At 33.5% G+C, this 23,658-nt stretch overlaps 2 protein-coding genes and 1 long non-coding RNA gene across 4 annotated transcripts; 1 reads left to right on the top strand and 2 right to left on the bottom strand.

Annotated features, from left to right (window-relative positions):
- Positions 1 to 98: 98 nt before the first annotated feature.
- LOC105159987 (Arabinanase/levansucrase/invertase) lies at positions 99 to 2,073 on the top strand. Its single transcript, XM_011077222.3, has one exon. It carries the CDS (start codon positions 301 to 303, stop codon positions 1,687 to 1,689), a length of 1,389 nt encoding a protein of 462 aa, XP_011075524.1. The 5' UTR covers positions 99 to 300; the 3' UTR covers positions 1,690 to 2,073.
- Positions 2,074 to 2,300: 227 nt separating this feature from the next.
- Positions 2,301 to 6,893, bottom strand: LOC105160079 (transcription factor MYB16-like). 2 transcript variants are annotated; one of them, XM_011077343.3, is made up of 3 exons: positions 6,705 to 6,893; positions 6,511 to 6,640; positions 2,301 to 3,495 (listed from the first exon to the last, which is right to left on the bottom strand). In XM_011077343.3, exons 1-3 carry the CDS (start codon positions 6,835 to 6,837, stop codon positions 2,697 to 2,699), a joined length of 1,062 nt encoding a protein of 353 aa, XP_011075645.1. In that variant the 5' UTR covers positions 6,838 to 6,893; the 3' UTR covers positions 2,301 to 2,696. The 2 variants fall into 2 exon arrangements, with proteins under 2 accessions (XP_011075645.1, XP_088735901.1); XM_088879775.1 differs by having other exon boundaries at positions 6,511 to 6,632; positions 6,705 to 6,883.
- Positions 6,894 to 15,069: 8,176 nt separating this feature from the next.
- LOC105159985 (uncharacterized) lies at positions 15,070 to 19,141 on the bottom strand. The gene is made up of 5 exons (XR_847652.3): positions 18,323 to 19,141; positions 16,905 to 16,978; positions 16,102 to 16,203; positions 15,589 to 16,002; positions 15,070 to 15,256 (listed from the first exon to the last, which is right to left on the bottom strand). It is a non-coding gene; the product is annotated as an uncharacterized LOC105159985 (long non-coding RNA).
- Positions 19,142 to 23,658: the final 4,517 nt, after the last annotated feature.

Below are 23,658 nucleotides of genomic sequence, written 5' to 3'. Positions count from 1 at the left end.
TGTGAAATCCCCAGAAATGATGCTGCTTCATCTCATAACCCTTTTTAAAGCAAACTGGTGATTATCAGTAAAAGATGAGATAATGCTGCAGATTTTTGTGGCTAATAATCTAATTTTATTGCCCATTTCAGCTTTAACTTGCCATACTTGAACATCCACTTTGTCTTTCTTTTGTAAGATATATTACAAGATACACGTACAAGTGTCAAGATTCCATTGGCTTTAAGCTACAAACTATGGACTGATATTTCATTCCATTTCCATTCCACCTATCTTTTCATACTGCAAATCTCTCCAGCCATGGAAGCCAAAGCAGCACCCAATGCTCAGCAGCTAACCTCAAAATGGCCTCAAATGGTACCTAAATTTCTCAAATTTACTTCCTCTAGTACCCTCCTCAATCCAAGATGTAAAAGTATTTCTTTGTTTGTCACGCACTGCTCTACAAAACCAAACACCAACAAAAGGGCAACAGATGAGAATCAGTCGAACACTGAGCCACTTCCAAGTTCTAGAATTCAACCCACATCGGGTCAACAAGTTGGTTCGAGTTTCTCATTGTCTAGGGGCTTAATTTTTGATGTGGGTTCCAAGAATTCTTGGGACAGTCTTGAGATTGGTTCACCTGTGGTGAAAAGGTACCTCAGCGATGAGGAAGAGAGGTGGTACATGTGGTACCATGGGAGGTCGAGTGAAAGTCCTGACTTTGATTCAATTGGATTGGCTGTTTCAAGCAATGGGATCCACTGGGAAAGAGGTGGAGGAGCTGTTCGATCAAATGCCGATGTGGGGTTGGTTATGAGCAGTAGTAAAGATTGGTGGGCATTTGATACTCATAGCATTAGGCCTTGTGAGGTTATGATAATGTCGAGCGCTAAGGTTAGAGCTAACAGTGCTGTTTACTGGCTTTATTACACTGGGTTTAGCTCTGAAAATATTAAGTGTTTGGATAATTCTTTGGAATTTAATTTCAAGAATCCTGAAAGGGTGCACTTAGATGTAGAGAATGGTGGCCTGAATGGTGATAGTAGCAAGATTCTCAAGTCATTACCTGGTTTAGCAATGAGTCAAGATGGGAGGCATTGGGCTAGAATTGAGGGGGAGCATCACAGCGGGGCATTGCTCGATGTGGGATCGGATGGCGAGTGGGATTCTTTGTTCATTGCCTCCCCACAAGTTGTTTTTCATGGCACTGGTGATCTTAGAATGTACTATCACTCATTTGATGTCGAAAACGGGCACTTTGCCATTGGCGTTGCACGGTCAAGGGACGGGATGCGGTGGGTGAAGCTGGGGAAGATACTAAGTGGTGGTACTCGTGGGGCTTTCGACGAGTGTGGGATAGTTAACGCTCGTATTTTGAGGAACAAGAAAGACGGTGAGTACTTGATGGTCTATGAAGGTGTCGATGGAGATGGGAAAAGGAGCATTGGTGTGGCAGTGTCTTCAGATGGATTGCAGCATTGGAAAAGAGTGCAAGATAGTCCTGTTTTCAAGCAATCCGAGGACGGGGGATGGGATTGTGACGGGGTGGGATCGCCATGCTTAGTTCAAATGGATGGAGACACAGAGGAATGGAGATTGTACTACAGAGGGATTGGGAAAGGAGGGAGAAGTGGAATTGGATTGGCAGTTTCCCAAGGAAGTGAAGTGAACAATTTCCAGAGGTGGACAGGATTTCATTTGTGAGGCATTCTGTTTAATGTTAGCATCACGACTCACATTTTCTTTGGGGGAAAAATGCAATTTATGCCCCGTTATGAAATGAGCAAAAAAATTTCTTATAACAAAAATAATAGTAAATTACTCCGTGTGTTTTAGAAAATGAAGTAAACCAGTGTAATTTACTTTAATTTTCAAAATACAAGAGTAATTTGCTAATTTCATTTTTTTATAGGGGATGTTTTGCTCATTTCACATATCACAGGGGGTTAAATTGCATTTAATCCTTTGCTTTGGGGTAATTTATGAGTTATTACTTCTGTAGGGGTAAAAGGGAAGCTCTTTTGGTTTCTTTTGAGTGCATAAACCACACATTCATTATGATATGAATCTCATGCTTGATTTTGGTAACTGTTGTATTTCTTTTCTTTTCCTTTCTTGGCTACATCACCTGAAATTCCAATTTGAACCAGATTTACTTAAATTCAAGTCAATCACATAATTTTACTTGTCATGATTGGTCTAAAATAGTGAGGGAATGCAGTTTGAATTCTATATTTTTCTATTTTCATAATATCCCAAATTCAAATTAATTTTTCCGTAATCAGTAACGGCAGCGCTATCCGATCAAATAGATGACGTGGCCATCTAATTGAACAAGCCCATGTTTCCCGATTGCATATGCGGGACTCAAGGCTCAAAATATAAGTTTCTAACATCTTATTTTAGAAGCTTTTAAGCACACAAAAGATAATTGTTGTATAACTTGATGAAATAAAGATACCCTATCTAAAATGCATTTTTGACATGTAACTTAGATCATATGATGTTTTCATCCTTTAATTTTTTAAAATAATGTTTTCTAGAAAGTTAAGAAAAAGAAATTGTTAAATAATTGAAGTTATGGGACGAAAAACACATTTAAATTATGTAATAATATAGAGACCTAAACTGACTTTGTTAGTCACTTGGGGCAATGATCAGACAAGCACACATCATGTTTATTATATTAAATTTGCCCAATAATAATTAGATCACGGGCGAATCCATTTGTGAGTCGACGGTAGTAGAATGTTATTCCAGTAGCTATTGGTGTTATCTTCAGACACAGCATTATCAGCAGGTCCAGTGACGACACTGCCAGATTGCAGATCCGTGAAGCCCTCCAAGAAGCTTGGAAACCTCAACCAATCAGCAACCATGTCATGAATCTGCAGAGAATTATCCATTATGCCCTTCACCTGATATCCATCTTGATTGTTCTCACTGGTAATCCTACCAATTGCACATGCACCAGGGCTTTCGACGTAATTTATGATGTCTGATGCAAATGAATGTTCATGGATAACTCCATCTATGGATGCGGAGAGCATGGTGTCTGAAAATTTTAACATTGATGACACGGATGTGAGGGCTGCGTTGGTGGTGGAAAAACCGTTAGAGTTCGTTATGGTAACGCCTTTTCTTGGAGTTCCCCATGCCCCTTGCGATACTTTTAGTACGTCTAAACATGATGGTCGTGGCGGTGGAGGTGGTGCAAGCAGTGGTGGTCGTGGTGGTGGAGGAGTTGCGGTAGAGTGATAGACATCGGATATCAGCTTGGACTCACTAATGATTCTAGCTTCGGCTTCAAGCCGAGCACTTTCCCATTGCGCCATGTGGTTAAGGTTGGCAATGTCCTTGGGTTGATTGCAATCGAGGGCGTGGTACTTAGGTTTATGAGTTATGGGATCGAGTCCTATTTTAATTAATTTTTTCTTTAAATGCGTGTTCCAATAGTTTTTTATTTCATTATCAGTTCTTTTTGATAAGCAACTTGCTATGGCGGACCATCTGCACAAAAAAAATAAAAAAATATCAAGACATTAATTTAGATATTCTACATAAAACCAAGGGGACATTGAGATGAACTTATAAGCTCTCCAAAAATATTTTATAAAATGTTCCAGAGTTCATAAAATATTAAAAGGATCTGGTAAATTTTTAGAGGGAATGAAAGTATATATAAGCTCGAAAAATATGGAACAAGAAAATAATGAAGAGTTCCTAAATTATTTTCAAAATTTTAACAAACTCCTGCAATCCTGATCATATTAATTACAAAATTGTTATTACTAATTACTAACATCTTATAAATTTATAGTATGTCTTATTTTATCTTCACATTTTAAGAACATATATATATATAATTATAAAATCGGTTATTGATAGAGTGAATAGATCTGCCATTTCTTGAACTCTCTCTTCTGATTATCTTATAGTTTAGGGGTTTTATCCGTCTTTGGTTTCATTGCTTGTTGTTTTGTCTGGTTCAATAATACCGCTTATCCTAGCGAGTTTTACGGATCTACTGGACCAGAAGCTTCTCAGGCCCAAGCATTTACTTTTCTAGTTAGAGACCAACGTCTTGGGGCTAATGTAGGATCCGCCCAAAGACCCACCGGTTTAGGTAAATATCTAATGCGTTCCCCGACCGGAGAAGTCATTTTTGGAGGTCTATCACTTTATAAACTTAAAAGATATTTAATAAAATACATAAGCTTATAAAATATTCACAAAAAAAAAATGACTATTGGCTACAATTGTAATAGCTATGGATTAAAAATAATAGTAAATAATTTTTATCGACCACGGTTAAATAAATATACCAAAACATATATTTTCCACCACAAAAAACTACTTGCAATGGCTAAGAGCAAAAGTCTTGGTAAATATTTTAGCCATCTTCACAGGTATCACGATCAATAATTGTTGCATGATGATGATTAATTACTAATTGCTATGACTATTTTGTTTTTAACCATGATAATAAACCATGATTAAATGTTGAACTTTTTATAATGATTATTAAAAAAATTCAGTCAAACTTCCTCAAAATTAGCAAATAATTGAAGAGGGCTTCCAAGATCTCTAAGACAGACCCTTTAATTTGAATAGACATCAAAATAAATGCTGCCTAGGATTGTCATCCATACGGTTCTAACACAATTTTTAACGTTGTCCCGCAATAAAATAGTTGCAGCTCGATCCCGGAAGAATTTACATATATGCGTCCAAAAGACATATTTATAATGTTTGGATTCGTTTTCTGAGTGTTTTGTTGTGTTTTGTGAAAATAGAGAGAGAAACAAAGATACATAAGTGTGTGTTAGAGATAGTATGTATGTTTGAATTTGTTTTTGGAAATAATTTAAAATAAGTATTATATATTTAATGTTGTGTTTTGGGAGACAAAAATTACTATTCATTGTCAAATCATGTCTTTGGAGATAATTTAAAATAAGTATTATATGTTTAATGTTGTATTTTGGGAGACAAAAATTACTATTCATTATCAAAATCATGCCTTTTTTATATATATTTATGTATATATGTGTGTATATATATGTATGTTTTTATGTTAAAACAGTTAAAAACACCTAAATAAGGTGTTTTTGAATGATGGCAAACATTGGGTATGTTTTAATTTGTCTCGGAAATAAGTTGGAAATGAAAACAAACACAGTGATTAAGTTTCTGTGATATTTAACTTACATGCATTGATTAAACAATAGAAGAACATAAAATTTTATCATATTAATTAATATCATGAAGGTTTTAGTTACAGTAAAACCTCTATAAATTAATACTCTATAAATTAATAAACTCTCTAAAATAATAAAATCTTCCGGTCCCGACTTGGGCCTTTGTAAAAAATCATCAAATTCGATAAGATAATAAAATAATAATTTTTTAGAAAATTTCTTTATAAATATTAGGTCCCATTAAAACTATAAATTAATAATTCATAAATATTAAGGTAATTTACTAAAATATGAAGTCTGTAATGCTTTACGCATTTGATCATTCATGAATGATTTTGCTATGCCTTTTAGATGATGAGACATGGTTGGGTGTTATAAATTATTTTATTATCCTATAGAGATTTATGTAATATATGTTTCATTCATCATGCATGAATATATTTAATTGGTTATAATAGTTATTTAAGTGCAACGAATTACTGTAAACATGTATATTTAAGTAATTTCAATGAATTGATACATGTGTCTATGAATATAATAGTTAATTGTATACAATAAATTGATATTATACATGAATATATTTAATTAGTTATAAAAAATTGATTGATGCATGAATATAATCAATGAAACATATATGAATTCATTTATTTTCAATACATATGTACTAAATTTGCTGAATTTAAAAGGTCTCTCTTTTAATTAATAAAATATTAATTTATCGATAAATTAATATCTCTCTAAATTAATAAAATTTCATGGTCCCAAGGTTATTAATTTATAGAGGTTTTACTGTAATTAATAATTTGTGATTTAATAAATTATTATCTAATATTTTCACACTGAACACATATATATAAATTAAAGTTAATAAACAAAGAATGAATGAGATTACGGTACTAGGTACTTAAACTTAAAAAAAGTAAAGGGTGAATTACATTTTGCTACTTGAACTATGCCAGTTTTTATTTTTTGTTATCGAAATTTTTTTTTATGTTAATTTGTCATCTCAACTTTTCGAAATGTGCACTTTGTCATATATGACCGTCGTTTTGTTGATTTTTCTACAGGAAAAACATCACATATTGTGTGTACGTTGAAAATATCACATTACATAACCTTTAAATATCACATGTGCACTGCATGTGATGTTTTTTTGAAAAAAAAAACTTAATTGTAAAATAGTTATAAATGAAAAAGTGCAAGATTTTGTAAAATTAAGATGATAAACTGATACAAAAAAATTAAATATCAAAGTTTAAAAATAATTATAGTTGGAATGGCTGTAATTAATCCAAAAGTTAATAATAATAAGGTAGGAAGGTACCTGTTACCAAGAAGGGCATGAAGCTGAATGATGGTCTGCTCTTCTTGTAAGCTGAACTTCCCTCTCTTAATGTCTGGCCTCAAATAGTTTGTCCACCTTAATCTGCAGCTTTTCCCACATCTCTGCAGCCCTATTTCATCATCATCATCAGATTATAACAAGTCAGTAGCTACGCATGCAACTTAATGAATTACCAGCTTTAGGAGGGAGAGCTCTCCAGCTTCCATGCCCATGTTGCTGTATATAAGCTAATAGCTTCTCATCTTCCTCACGAGTCCATGGCCCTTTCTTCAACCCCACCTTCTCACAGCATGCTGACCTCCCCATTTTTCTATATATACCTACCTCACTTCAGATCAAGAAAAGCTGGAGGGGTGGGGAGATGTGATGTATGGTTTTGTGTAGAAAGCAGCCTGTCGGATCGCATAATATATATAGCAACCATGAATTTAATGCACGCATGTTTCCTCAATGGGGTTTGTACGTATTACAACACAAAATAATATTAGTATAATCAAATATCCATCATTGTTTTTCAATTGTCAATAGAGATGTATATAAATAATAATTTTTATCTTATATAATTATTATAATATAAATCTTCCTGACACCAACAATTTATACATAAAATTATCATTGTAAACAATTAATAATACATTTGTATTGACGACAACACAGTTATACTGCGAATAAATTATTGCCGACATCTCAAGTTGTCGTTAAGTATTTTTAGTGACAACTTTATGTACATTTCTTTCATTAATTCTTACGGATGGTTTATGTGGAAGACCGTGGGGCTAGAATATATATATCACCCAATAACTTAATGGGAAAAATCTCATTTTGATTTCATATATCAGGTCCTATTCAATTTTGATCCCATTTATTATAAAAATTTCAATTTTGGGACAGTATCTTTTGTTTGTCTCAATTCTAATCCCACTGTCAAATAATTGACAATACCTTAATTACAGTTAAAAAGGCACATGCCTCTAACATGGAGAGTATTTAGAGAAAAATATATATCAGGCTTGACATAAAAGAAGGAGAAAAATTAGAAATTAGGGTTCCTCCTCTTCGAATCCAAGTCCAGCTTCACTTTTTGAAAAAATGGCGTCATTCGACTTCTTTAAATCGAAAGACCTACTAATGTGCACAAGAGTGAAGAAAATAATACATGGGCTCCTTCACAAGTTGAACAAAATGGAGGAAGAAATCTCCGAAATGGGGAAAAAGGTGAATTTCTTGCACAAAATTGAAGATGAGGTGGTTGAAACGAAGAAGAAGAAGGGAAATCATTCAACTTTGGATCATGACGATTCATTTTTCTAGTAATAATCTCTTCTTCTTCGCTTCTATGATGATGGGAGATCTGGAAAAAAAAAATGCCTAGGATGGGTTTTTGGCAGGAGTAATTCCGCAGAAGAAAAGATTTGGAGAAAAAATTAGGGCTGAAAAAGTATGATTTTTTCTCCAAATACGCATTAAGTGATACCATGTGAGACACACATGTTTTTTTAACGGCAATTAACGCATTCCGTCTATTATTTGATGATTGGATCAAAATTAAGACAAATCAAAAGATATTGTTCTTAAATTGAAATTTTTGTAATGAATAGGATTAACATGAACCGAACCTAATATATGGGACCAAAAATAAAATTTTTCATAATTTAATACAGCGACATGTTGTGTGCTTATAGGATTTGTACTGCAACGAAAGATAATATTAATGATAATATGCTGAATGAAAATCTTGAAAGTATCGTTAGAAAGATACATTAAGTCACAAGAACTTTCATTTAATTTGTCATAAAATAATTATCAGTGACAAGAAACCTAATATAATAAATGTGTATATATAGTGATGACAACACATACAGTGAGGACTGAAGATCAATAATTGTTGTCATCGGCTCTTTATTATATATATGTATGTCATTAATTATTTTTAATCCATAAACTCTTATAAAATTCAGCATTCAAATTATAAAACTCAATATTATTATGATAAAACGAAAATCTTGTCGCTTAGTACGTATAGTTAGCCTGTGACAATATTAAATTGTCCCTTAATTTTTTTTGTTAGTAATATTTTCTCTTTCTTGTGGTATTAGTGCAAAGAATGTAGTAATTATTACAATCAGTTTTAATAGCCTAAAAAATGGAAAAATTGTAATTTATCCCTTTAGATCATTGACAAGGGAGGATTATTTACTTCATTTTCCAAAACACGGGGCTGGAGAGGGGGGTTTTAAATTTGCTAATTATTTTTGTTTTACAGGCTTCTTTCACATATCATATGGGATAAATTGTATTTTGATATCTTACTCACCGAGAATTTCCAATCCATTCGCGAGTTCCTAACCCGCACGCCCCATCTTCTATTGCTTTTTTCTCCACTCTCCGACCATCTCTCGGCGCGAGTCTACCACTATTAGAAAGCACATTCGACGCCGAGCATTTTGACACCTCACCCACCGCCAATCTCCCGTCCGTTGGCGAGTTATCTATATTTTTCTATTTTATATTTTTTTAGGTGGTATATATATATATATACATATAACTTGAATTATATTTTTTTCATACTATATCGAAATATATATAATTTAAAGACATTAGTAGTTTGGCCGTTTAGGAAAAAAAATACTTACTCCATCTCATCTTTAGTACGTGAGATACAATTCTAGATAAGAGAGGGTAATGTGCACCTTTTTAAATTTTACCAGGAGTTATATGATCTTTTATTTTTTTTTATCACAGGTACATATTTAAACATTTTAGACATCACATACGGTAATATGGATTTTACCCTTATATATATATATGTCATATGATTCTGAATAGGTTTTAGAAGATGTTTATTTATTAAATATAAAATACATTGTTAATTATGATAAATAATTAACATCAACACAAATACATTTGGATGAAACAAAAATAAACATATACATATATATGGAACGAGTATAGGTACAAGTGCCACACGCAGTTAATTAATTGCTAATCACCATAAATTTTCACTTTTATTAATCATGATTACGACAAAAGATCGAAATTCTTGTAATGAATAATATGTCAGCATTTTACAACGCACGTACAATGCCTTAATGATCTTATGACATACCTTAAATTTTGGGACCATATTTAGATTTGGACATGACCTTGAATTTTAAGGACCACGCTTTGGGAGTGAATTGAAGGACCTGTAGCTAACTTGTCCTCAATTGACTTCCTTTTGGGGTAGTATAATATACTACTGACAGATCAAGCACGTACACAGTAATTCTCTATATGTAGAAAGAAAGACATGCATGCATGGCAACTCCTTTTTCTTTTCCTTTCTTTTTTTCTTTTTTATTTTTTTAAATTTGCTTGCATGTATGAAGATCTATACAGATATATATATATATATATGTGTGGAGATGAATATGATATATGATAAAGGGTTAATTGCATTTATTGCCGCGTACATTAGGAGGTAGCAAAATAAGAATTCTATGTAAATGGATGACAAATAGTACTTCAAAAATGTTGGTGTTTTTCTACAACTACAGAACTGGGGCCACTGAATTTGTAAAAAAGTCGTTGGAATTTGCTGATGTATACAAATTTTGAGGGTTTTTTGAATTAAAAGAAAGGCTAAATTATCTTTTTGATTTATAAAAACGGTACATTTCCTTATTAGTCACACGCTTTATGGAATTTCTAATTTGATCCCGTTTTGTTGAAAAACGTTTTCAAGTTAGTCCTCTGCCGTCAATTTTAAAAGGCAGAAGTGGTCAAATGTTAGTCGAATTATGTTGTCTTTACATATTTAAATATTATAATCTTTTTTTGGCTTTTCTGTTTGTTCAATCTTGAACAATACAATTTATATTTATATGTATGCTTTTTTTTTTTTCTAGATGAACGTGAATATGCTATTACTTTGAACTTTCATCATGGAGGCGCCTCCAATAGTATAAAACTAATGTTTGACTACTTCTGCTGTTAAAAATTGATGATAAAAGTTGCAGATGACTAAATTGAAATTCTTTTCAACAAAATGGGACCAAAATAGAAATTTCATAAAGCATGGGACTAATAAAAAAATGTGCCTTATTTATGGGACGAAAAAACTAATTTAGCCTAAAAAAAACAAGAAAAACTGACTAGGCATATTTCAAGAACTTGCCACATAACCGCTTCATAAGCGCTACTCAAAAAAAAAAAATTGTATGAAATAAATTTTGAATTCATATTACATATATTTTATCAAAATAAAATTATTATATAATATAATTTTTTTAAAAAGATCCCCTCCGTCATCGGCTCCCACCTCCAAACCACCGTCCCTCCCATAGAGGAGGAGACGCCCGCCCCCAGCGGAGGGGGGTGAACAATGTCGCCCAATTGAGTTCACCCCCTCAGCTGGCTAGCCTCGTCGTAGCGCCTTACTGCGGTGGCGGCGAGGGGGGGATGGATTGGGGATTGAGTGGGGGATTGTTATATAAAATAATAATTTTATTTTATTTTCTTATGTAAGTAAGATTATTTATTATGTGCACGTAGAAATACTGTGCAATGATAGCTAGTATAAAATATAAATTCAAAGTTTATTTTTGTTACAGAGAAGAGATGAAAAAAATATTCAGTCAGTAAAAAACAACACCAATAAAAAGTACTTTTTCTTTTTCCTTTTGTATCCATGTCATTGCTTTGTGGCAGGAAATTTTTTCATGTAAGTTCTTATGTGGCAGGAAAATAAAAAATTTATTCTGCAGTTGATTTTTTATTATAATTCCACATCAGCAAAAAAAGGCCCAGTTTTTGTCCACGTAATCAATCTTCGGCCACTTTTAAAAATTCGATGACTGAAATCCTGTAATTATAAAATGGTCCATTTGTAAGTGTCTTTATTATAACTATATAGTACCGATGAGAGTTTATTAGTTTTGGTGGTAGAATACTAGTAAATTTGGTTAGGTGATAATTTGTTTATGAGAGAAGCATGCAGCATGGCCCAACACTTCTGTCGCACTCAATCACAAAATGTACCACACATACCCTATTCTTGACCCACGCCAAACTAGTTATGCTATTCTTGCTTTTCATTCTAATATTTTTAATCGTAAATTACAGCAGGCTCTTCTGAATTTTGATATAATTATAAGTATTTGTTTATTATTTAAAAAATTATTAATATTTTTTTATTTTTAATGATTGTTAACCAATTGGCCCAAACCGTTAGTCTCTGTTTAATTTTCATTCATTTTTTCTGGTGAACTGATCAAAATATCCTTGTAAACTATGAATTATAATTTTACTTAATTTTCAGAATTTTTTGAATTTTTCTATGGACTGAGTGGATGATTTTTTTTATTTCTTAAGTTTTCTCATCCATCTCGTCCAATTTTTTTGTAGTGTTTAATTTTTTTATAAAAAATAAAACAATAAAAAAGATGATAATTCCACCTCCATCCAAGAATTATATAATTTTTTTGAAATATCAGGCAGTTATTTATTATTTTTTAAACAACGAGAAGATATTTGTAATTATGCCAAATATTAAGGGGACCTCGTTGTAATTTACCCTACTTTTAATAAATAGGGTGAACTACTTTTACAATTCCTGAGGTTAGGTCTAAATACTCAAGTATCTTCTACTTTTCATAAAATTTCAATTATCAATTTCTTGATATTGTAATTGTAATTACAAGAGGTGATAAAAGTTTGCACAAACACTCCCTAAGATTTATCATTTTACAATAAACAGGAGATTTTTGTGTATTTGAACATAACCTCAAGGGTTGCCAATGTAATTTATCCTAATAAATATCTTCTATTTTTCAATTATGATTATAAGGTAATTTTTCAGTATTTTATTAGGTTTTGAATTTTTATATACCTTAACTGATGTTATTTGTATAGAAATGATTAATTAATTATAAATTATTATTGAATATTAATAATTGATACGTCAAGGACTACTGTTGCTTTCGAATTAAATTTAAATAACACATATTATTACAGTACACAACCTCTACCATGCAGTAGAACAACATCCCACAAAAACGGTGAATTCGAACTCATGACCTCTAAAATTATAGGCTTGAGTTTCGCCAACTAAGTTAGGCCTCATTGACAGAAACTATTGTTGTTAATAACTGAAATTCAGTATAATAATGTAAATTGATTTACTCAGAAAACTATTTAAGAATATATACAATACTTTTTTCAGTTCTATTTTCATATTACAAAAGGAAGACCTTTTGTCATATTATTTTTCATTTATTTTTTTTTATTTTTTTTTCCAAAATGATAATTTAATATTTTTTAATAATCGAACAATTATATTTTTTCCCTTTTTCATATTTTTTTTTCTCACAAACTTTTATATTTTTAATAAACATACAATTATAATTTATTTTTCACTCACATGATTGTTTCTTTTCACAATTTTTTTTTCATTATCACATACCATAGTTCTTTTTTATACATTAACGAAAACCACCCGCAGCAATAACTAGTGGTAGAAACATATACGAACTCCATTTTCATAAAACTTTGTATGTTCTTTTTTGGACTCACATGTTCCGCAACAAATAAATTAATTGATCAGAAATAAGTTGAAGACAAGCAATCTGAACATATTCTAAACACGTTTCATGATTATTAATACCTCCCTAAATTTAACGACCATCCAACACTGGACCAATTTCATTAGCTTCTATTAAGGTAAAATCGAATTTTGTATTAAACTACCCAAAATGCCTTTCCAAATCCTAGTTTTACATATTTTTAAAAATGCATTATAGACCAAAATACCATTTTTAACAGTAAAAAAGGCATAAACACAGAAGGATAAATGGGACATTTCACAACATCAGAATTTTTTACATTTTTCCGAAGATTAAAAATAAATAAAAAATCTGTGAAAAACAAAGTCGATATTTTCACGTTACTTTCTAATGATTACATAATTATGACAAAAATCAAAGGGACATCAATAATTTCTCAACGACGAGGGAGCATTCATAATTTGGAGATAAATCAAAGAGACAATAAACATAGATAAGTTATTAGGTCGAAACATACATAGGATTATAAATTTGGAGAGATATGATTTAAATTGGAGTGATTATAATTTTACCAGAAATTCATGTTATAATAAATACAACATTTATTATATATTGGTACTATATGTGATGCATATAATTCCTCTCTACTGTTTTTATTACAATACTTTACGCGTATTTAAGCGATTTAAGAACTTGAATAACAATAAATGTATAGAGTTGGGCAGTTGTGGAATGAATAGTTTCCAGCTCAGTGTAGTACTAAAACTCGGAGCCTTATTTATTGGGTTTAATAAAATCGACATTTGAGTGATTTTGTAAATGAATAAATTATTTTTCTTATAAAAAATAATAATAATCGGTCCTTCTAAGTTTTTTAATATAAAGTAATTTATCTCTCTAAATTGCTTCAATATAAAAAACACAGGGGATAAACTGTTGTAGTTTTTAAAATACAAGGAGGTAAATTGCTATTTTTTTCATAAGGGTAATTTGCTCATTTGTGATATCACAAGGGGGTTTCTTATACTTTTTTCTTATTTATTAGTATAGTTTACATAAAATTTACAACGAGCTCTATTTGATATAATGGTGTTTGAAAAATTTTGAATACTCTTAATTATGCTTTATTTATTTTGAGGGACATGATTAAATTAGGATAGATTAATGAAGGATAAAATATAGAATGAGGTTAAATTATCACGCTATATACCCTATTTATTTGTATTTATAAATTCGAATATAACTAAATTAAGAAAACAGGTTAAAGAAAAAAAAATCAAGTAATCTTGTAAATATCTGAAAATTTGAGGTTATTTTGGACCAAATATTTTTGTTCTCAAAAGAAATTTGCAAAATTACATGCAATTTCCCTCAAGTGGACTTGATGGAATCACAACAAGAAAATAGGCTTAAAACTACAGCGCAAAATTCATAACAGAAGCTCAATATTCATAGCAAAAAACTTTTTGCTATGGATTCGCTATTAATTTCGATGGTAAAAAATACTAACTTAGGAAAACTTTCGCTACAGATAAAATTTGTAGCGAAAATTATTTGCTATAAAAAAAATGACTTTTGTTGCAACATATATTCGAAGGCAAAGAAGAGCAAAAACACCACCTACAATTGTCTATTTGTAACCATCACATGAATATTGCTACGAAAATTCAGCTTTTGTTTACAATAACAAATTCATAGCAAAAGCAACGGCAAAAAATATCACCTTCTACTACAGAACTCTACTTGTTCCAATAAATTAACTTTTACTACGCCCGTTTTGCTGTAGCAATAAAAGTAAAATTTGATCTTATATTTTTTACGTAATTGGCCCAATATTTTTTTCAGTATTTATTATTTTTAATATTTACAATCTTATTTAATTGAAAGTATTCTTATATACAATTAATATTTGTACAAACACAATTAGTTAATCAACATATATCTAACATATACTATAAACTAATAGTTTAACGTGACAAAAAGTGCAATAGTCTAATTCCAACATAAACAAACACACCACCAACTAAATAATTGGAGTAAGCATCAATCAATGCTATAGCCATTACACAATTCTTAACCATGTCAATATCAATCCAAAAGATGAAAATTGCATACAAACGTCCAATATATACACGCGGGAGACAAAAGTAGCTTCTCGATCACCTTCTTTCACATCTGCATGACTGGAAATATAGTCATAAAATCCAAATAAATAAAATTAAAACAACAAAATACACAATATTGAATGTTAAAATGAAAGATACAGTTTCATAATTATGTCTAATCAAATAAATTAAAAGAGGATCAAGAAATGAAGTACCAAAACAAAACAATAGAGAAATATAAAAAATAAAATGGTAAATAAATAGAATATTTCGTGTTCTTTTGACGAAACACCTCTCAATCCACTTAAAGTGGGTTGTTGCGAGCTTGATGCACCTGGAACCTATGTATTAATCATGATATATATATATATATATGTGTATATATTAATAAAATACATTTAATTACTTACTTGAGTTGCCATTGTCAAATTATGAGTGTAGGTAGACGACTTATGAGCCCTTCCAACTTCCGACTTAGAGAAGTTACCTTCTCCTTTTTCAACCTTAGTTGCTCTTTCTCGTGATTGAATTCCTCCTCCATTTGTTTCATTTTTTTCTCTTTCCTCTATCAATCCACTCTTGAGCTTTTTTATTTCTTCTTTTTCCTGTACAAAGAAGATGTCTGCAATTATATTTTCAACTCTCTGCTTCCCTGTTCGTGTGTCATCCGTCCATATTTCCTCTCCCATTGCATTCTTAAAAACTTAGTCCTTAAATTCCTTGCTTCTTTCTACCTATGGCTTCTTAGACAAAGAGACCATTCATTTAAATCCAACAACAACATCCACACCCAACAAGCATCCGGAAAAGCCATCCAACAGCATCTATTCAAATTCAACAACAAAAAGACCATCCACTCAAATCCAACAACAATCATTTAAATCCAAACATACAAAGACGGTCCAACATTAACATAAACTTACATGTAAGTCCATTGTATCATCATCATCCTCAATGCCTTTTCCACAGGTGCGAGATTCCAACCAAATATTGAGGATGCTAGGATCCGTGCCTTTCATCATCATCTGACAAACCACGGTGACATGAATAAATAAGCATAAATTTGAATTTAAACACTTATAAAATAATTAGTCAACAGGACTGAAAACCACACCTCATATATGCTGCAGAAAAATAGAATATATCATCCAAGAATATAGTAAAAATAAGAATACAAGAAGGAATTACCTAAATTTTCTATTATAATATACAATGTGGTCATTTTTTTGGTAAGTCAATTGTAATATGAAGAATGTGCATTTCTTACTTTTCGGAACAATATAGAAAAACAAAATCTAAAGAAAAATGTATATATAATATGTGTTTTATCATATACCAAAAGATTCAAAATGGGCTTTGTTACGACAATAAAGTAAGGCGAAGGAATTGAACAAGGGCAATTTCCACACTGAATTGTGTGTTTCCCAAGATATGTTCCAAGGAATTGTACAGGAGTAATACATCAGAAAAATGAAAATGGAATCAAAGAGACGCTTCCAGCAGCAATCTTTGGCATCATATCAGATAATGGTCAAGATTACTTCTTCGAACAATTCTACACTGAAATTTCACTTCTACATATCAGGGTGGCAATAATTTGAGAATGTCAAATTGACTAATTAAATTCAGTGTCAAAATTAAAGTAGTCTGGAAATGATTGAACGGGTTTGACAAACTCCAATCAAATAGAGTAACTTCAGTGTCAAAATTAAAGAAGGAACCGTACCCAGAAACTACAGTAACTGGGTGTTTATCCACCTCCGTAGCATTAGTATAATGGCTTTCAATCTCCTTTGGCACCTGCAAATATTGTACGAATGAAAAGTTATCAAACCTTACAGTTCTAGTAATCCTAGAAACCCAGAAATGCAGAAGCAACAACAGGTGTGCTTTAGAGAAATTGCTATAATCCCCAGACAGATCTAATACGTTATCACACACAAGACACTATTTTAAAAGGTGAACATGCAGAAAAGGGCCTTTCCAACATCCCCAACTGTGGCACTAGCATTAAGCGTTGGACCTACACCAACAATATGATTTTTGAAGTTTCAAAAAATGTAAAATACTATACATCTAAAACAATGAAAAAAATAAACAGAAGATGCTTAAAAACTGTTTGAACAAAATTACGATGATAGTCGAAAGAAAAGCAAAAGAAAGGTCGAACATTAATGTCAATAGTAAAAGAAAAATAAAATATAAACTAATAACAGGATACATGATTTCTAAAGAGCAATGCGATGAGAAAGGATGACCAGTTTTGGAAATAGAAGGAAAAAAGAAATCCAAGAATAGAAATGATTGTTAGAAAGAAACTAACCAAATAATTCCGTGTGAAACTTTCAATGTTATAAAGAAAATCAGATTCCAATTTAAGCATCACTGTAACCACAAACTTACAAAATGTCCTCATATAGTTCTTATAGATGATGGGTTTCAAATGGAAAAGAAATGCCGAAAAGATTTCGTGCCATAGAACTTTGCAAACATGGGTGGGAGTGTTTCCAAATCCTATCATTTTGATTTTTGGATTTACGAAACTTACCTACTAATGTGCAAGTCCAAAAATGTTGCATTAAATGTAGACAAATCATGAAATATTACATACGATTATGAGAAGATGCAACCCAGAAATACACTGAAACACAGGAGGAAGAAAAAGTCCTATTTTCATTGTTCACTACTGAGACAGCATCAAGGACTCTAATAAAATGATGAGTAGTCAACATAATTGTTCAACATAAAGGCAACAACAGGAGAAAGAATACAAACTTATTACCACTGCAAATTGATAACAATAGTCAACAAAAAAATGAATCAGACACCTTCGTTTCTTGATCCCAACGAAACATAAAAGCCCACAAAAATCAAACAACACTTCAGACCACTTCAATTTCAAGAGGTTACTTGACTACCCACTTCCATTTTTTTCTTTTTGGAGATTCAAATAGTTAAATTGAAATTAACAGTAGGCATCACTATTAATGAAGTGATGACTGGACAAATGTCACATAACGAAAATAAAAGTAAGAGGTTTGATCTACAACCCAGACAAGGTGGCAACTCTTCCAGGTACAATAATACCAGAAATGAGGTAGCCAAAAGAGAATACTTAGCCAGCATATTCATTGGTGTCTTTACCATCATCAGCTCCTTCTTGTTTTCCACGTTTTTTGCACCTTCAGCCCCTATTGTTTCTCGAAATTCATCCCCTAAATCTCTTAGGTTGGCTGTGACATCCTCCAGCTGCTGTTGGAGACTGGTCCTCGGTTCTTGAAATTCTGTCCGGAGTTGTTCCACTTCAGGATTGAGTGATTTTCTTTACCTCTGAGAGCTCATCGCGGTAAACCTTGACTTCAGCGTCCAGCTTCATCCTCCAGTTTTGCAGGTCCTGCTTCAGATTCTGAATTCTACTGAGAAGCTCCTGCCGTGATTCAGCCAATTCCGCAAACTTAGGGTTAATCGGCGTCAGATTCTCCTTTTTCTCAGATATAGGAGCTGGAGGAGGAACCGAATGAGCGGAATCGGAATTTTCCATCGCCATAAAAACAGTACCAATGCCCACTTCAATTTCTTGAGACCCACTTCGATTTCAAAGTTCCCTCTAATGTAAAAAAGTAAAAAGTTTCAGAATAGAAGAGCCTACCAACGAGAAGAACAATCAATATTCCATAAAAATTAGGAAATCCTGGGTTCTCTTCGATTTTTAGCTCAACCTTCCCACGGCCGCGATTTCACTCGAAAAACAGAGCAGTCTTCTTCGAATGACTGAGCTTCTCCAGCAACAGAGGTGGGACGCTCAACTGAGACGATGCAAGATCAATTTCTTCTAACAATAGAGGGGTTTTCTCGAAGAAGATAAATGGAGATGGTGAGGGATTTTCCGAAGAACAGAAATGGAAGATGGAGGAGGGTTTCTATCGAAGTGGCTGTTCTCTAAAAATAGATTTTACATCATGTTTGGTTTTGTTTTTAACTTGTTTTTGTAGAGACAGACGGAGAAAAACAAAGATAAATAAAAATAAGTTAGAGATAGTGTGTATGTTGGATTTATTTTTGGAGATAATATAAAATATGTATGGTATATTTGATGTGGGTAGTGGGGAGACAAAAAGTACTGTTCATTGTCAAATCATGTTTCTTTTATATATATTTATATATATATGTATAAAAATGTATATAATTTATTTAGTTGGGAGTGGATTAAAATAAATATTATTTTTTAATTATATATGTATGGAAATGTAAAAAAAATAATTTATGTAGATACACTTTTATAAATAATTAAATGCACTCTAGTAATCGATTAACAGTATCTTTTGTTAGACGTTCTGTTCGAGGTGATAAATTTAAATATATTATTCAAATAATGTAATATATGAATTAACCGCATAGAATTGTTATATTATTTTGTATTTTTAAAAAAAAATTAATTATTCCAATGATGTAGAAAATATTACGTACAAATATTAAGTGGTTAAAATAAAATGCATTTGTATTTAAAAATCAAATACAAACCTCACCTAAGAAAATATTATACATCTAACATGTATATCAACCCTCTAATGCATCCTTCAATTTTTTATAATTTGAAGATCCACATTCCAGCAGATTGCAATGGTTTGAAAAATATATTTTGGATTAATACGGCGTATTGTCCAATTAAACTATGACAATGAAACCCTTAAGTCATTGAATGATAAATGACGCACACAATCATGTTCCCGTTAACTTTATAATTAACATATGACAACAAGTGATTGGCTCACATATTCTACAACAGCACCACTAACACTTAAGGACCGTCACGTCGACGTGGTGGAATTCCGGTTGGTCGCCGCGAGCGTGCTGTACTGTCTCCCTCACTACGCGAATGGCCTCCACGGTCGGATTGCACGCCAAAGCGACGAATGTAATCACATCCATGACCCGATCCCGCCAACTCCCGAACCCATGTCCAGACTTCTACGTGGCGCTAATGAAATATTGCGCGCCAATCGTGGGCTACCATCCCCACGAGCTACCTGTTCCTCAACATCCCAACTGGCAATATGTATGCGTTTGGTGAGTTGGTGCAGTGGATCCCGATATGATAATGGGGGCTTCTTCGTCACCTCTCACAAAACTACGTGGTGCGTTATCTCGGTTATGCCCCCCGTCACTGTGCAACTCAGCTGGACCAAGCGGTAGTCTAATTGGGCCCCATATCTCGAGCATGCTGGGGTAATGAGGCTCTGGGTACTGGTAGTATCGTCTAGCCAACGGGTAGATTTACAACAGGTTCATATTGACAATCAATCAATGAAAAGTAAATACTAATTCGGAATAACCAGTTACTAGGTTGCAATGATTTAATTAAAGCGATAACATGACATACTCGTGTCGTATGTGGTCGTAGCTCGTCAGGAAAATCCATACAAAATGTTTCAACATCATAATAAATTCCTGGTATCTGAGTGATTTCGTGGAACTGACGAAATTGCTCTTTCAATTCATAGAATTTCTGATGGACCTGATCTCGTGTGTAATGATACCCAAAATGCCGTCGTAATCCACGAACCCACTGATTCATGTGTGCTTCCGCACGTCGATCATCTCTCATGGGGACTCGGGTGTTGTCATCCACAATCATCCACATTAAGCGTTGCTCAACATTTAATGTCCAATGCTCCTCATGTGAAAAGTCAGCCCGTTCCAAGTATCCACGATATGCCATGCCTGCAAAAACTATTCTTTAAGTATAAAATATAAAACATGTATACACCGAGTTGATATCATAATTAAAATCTTATGAACATCTAAATTATATGTCGAACACATTTAAAGGTAGTATAATAGGCTGAATGTAACGGCCTTAACCAATTTTGGATCACAATCCTCATTTCGTACTTGTTACATGCTAGTCACAAGTTGCACATTAACATTACATTCGGATTGTCTACTTTACGTTTACCAATGCCTAGGTTGGATTATAAGATGCCCACATCTGCATTGCTATTTTCTCGCGGAATATGCGTTGTACTTCTAGTTCAGTCACGGTAGGATGTCCTCTATGGTAAAATGCATCCATATCGGGAGGAATTTCATCTTCTGGTTCGTTGAAAATGATGTCATCATGACTGAACCTTCGGATGAAGTTATGAAGTATACAACAAGAGATAACTAAATCCACTTGGTGTTGAAGAAGGTAGCTCGGATCCCCCACTGTAATATTGGAAACCGCTTCTTCAATACTCCAAAGTAACGCTCAATTACATTTCTTAAATGAGAATGGGCATGGTTAAATAGGTTCTGTGGGGTACGGTATCGACGACCATGGCCCCTATACTCGGCCAGGTGGTATCGAGTACCTCTGTAAGGCGCAAGAAAACATTGATAGTTTGTAAATCCAGCATCCACTAGATAATACTTGCCTGCAGTATTTCATAAATTATTATCAACATTGATAATATAAGGATTGCTTCTTTCTTAATAACTATGGAGTATAATGGAATTGTTTTAACTTGTTTACTCACCATCTGGAGGAAAAGGGAAATTTGGGTCCTGTGATATAGCATGGTTCAAGACACGTGCGTCAGCCGCACTCCCTTCCCACCCAGCATACACGTATGTAAAATTCATATCAAAGTCACAGATAGCCAAAACGTTTTGTGCTAGTCGTCCTTTACGAGATCGATATTGATTCTGATCTATCTGCGGAACCCATGCCGGCACCAAAGACCCATCCATCGCTCCGACACAATCCTATGGTTCGTTGAAGAAAATGTAAAAGTATGAATTGACCATAGTTATATGCCTATGAATTGCTTAGTAATTAGTTGACAATGCAAGGTGGCTTCTTGTAGATAATTAAGATACAACTTTTACCTTAAAGTAAGGGTAGAAATATGAATTGGTAGCCACACTAGGATGAGTGTCTGTAAAATTTGGGCGAGTAATTAGTTCGGGTGCCATAGCGCACAATGCGGATAGCACTCGGTGGAATCTACTGTGAATAGTCTCAAGTGAGTGTTGGAATCGCTCCATATTGTCGCATTGTCGTTTATGCATGCCGACCGTCTGCATGAAGAGTGCAACCTCCTCAATGGAGCTAACTCTCGAGGTCTGACCATGAGGCAGCAATCCCCTAGAAGTTAGCGCATCAACTAAAGAGTAGAAGCATGGTTTTGTCATACGAATATTGTCATAAAACCTACCCGTGTGTGGAGTTGTCATTATCTCGGCTACCCATCCTTCGCCTTGCAACGAACTAGTATTACGAGGGACATTTTCTCTAAATAGCTCCGGGCAGATCATCTCTAAAAGCACAAAACTCTTCAGGGACAGCAGATTCGTTCCTGCCTGGAGTCCCGGGTGTCCCCGGGCTGCCACTAGATGAATTTGTGTCTTCAACAGCTCTCTCGCTTGCACTCGCCATAGTTCTGCACGAGCATATGAAAAAGAAAAAAAAGAGACACAATATGGAATCTCGAGTTGAGACAATAAACATCAGCAATCATATTAAATAGACGAATACTTTAAACTAACAAAGTACAGATGTGCAACCCCATGGTGAGTGCGACAGCACACCGATTATAAAGTTGAACAAGAACACACATAGCTATTTAACCCATAGTCAATCCCCTATGACAAGCATGAATTTACTTTCCCAGTGAGAACAACCAGCGCAATTTGTTGTCATCATCTAAACAGAGGAATATTGTTCGCATGCTATGATTATGAAAACGCTCCAACGCTGTGGTGAAGATTACGTCAGGCATATCCTTAAATTTTGTTAATTCATCTACGCAACGCTCGATAAACTCTGTAGCTTTAACACCAGTTCTATCAATCTTTCCCTGTAGTGACTCTTGCAACTTGTCCATTGTCTCGAACTTCTTGCTTTGCAATTCGCTCATCCTGCGCCTTGTTGGGCGTTTGCTACTAGATGGTGAAGTAAAACTCTGTGCCGCAGGAGTAGGTAAGTACCCACCAGGTGTCGGTGTCGATTGTGACTCGGAGAATGCTGTATCCTCATAGTCCTCACGTGAACGGCGACTACCCGAATTCTCACCCGTCATATGTTCATCGTCACTGATGGATACAGTCTGACCTCCTCGGGTGGGTTGTCCGGAGGACCGTGCAATGCCTTCCATTGCGGCATTCCTTGCGAACATTTGGGTGCACAGGTCAAAGTGCGGTATTCCATGTTCAACAATTTTTTTGTACTCCGAATTTTCCTACATAGGCAGTTTTTTAGGCAATTTTTATTTGAGCAACGTGGAATGTTTCTTCACCAAATTAAAACAAGATGTTCAGTATAGTTCGCATTATATGTAAATTTAAGACAAAAGGTTAATACCCGACAGAGCTCCTCCAAACGTCCAAACTCATCTGTAACAGTGTTTCGCTCGTAGTCCCATCCCCACCCAGTTCCCCTGTTAACAAGGACATTCAAAAGGCGCCATGCACGACCGCATCCTGTTTAGCTTACCCTT

This window comes from Sesamum indicum, linkage group LG4 (assembly GCF_026168435.1).
Source record: "Sesamum indicum cultivar Baizhima isolate 11 linkage group LG4, ASM2616843v1, whole genome shotgun sequence".
NCBI classification, from domain to species: Eukaryota; Viridiplantae; Streptophyta; class Magnoliopsida; order Lamiales; family Pedaliaceae; genus Sesamum; species Sesamum indicum.
This window is presented reverse-complemented; position numbering and strand designations above follow the sequence as displayed.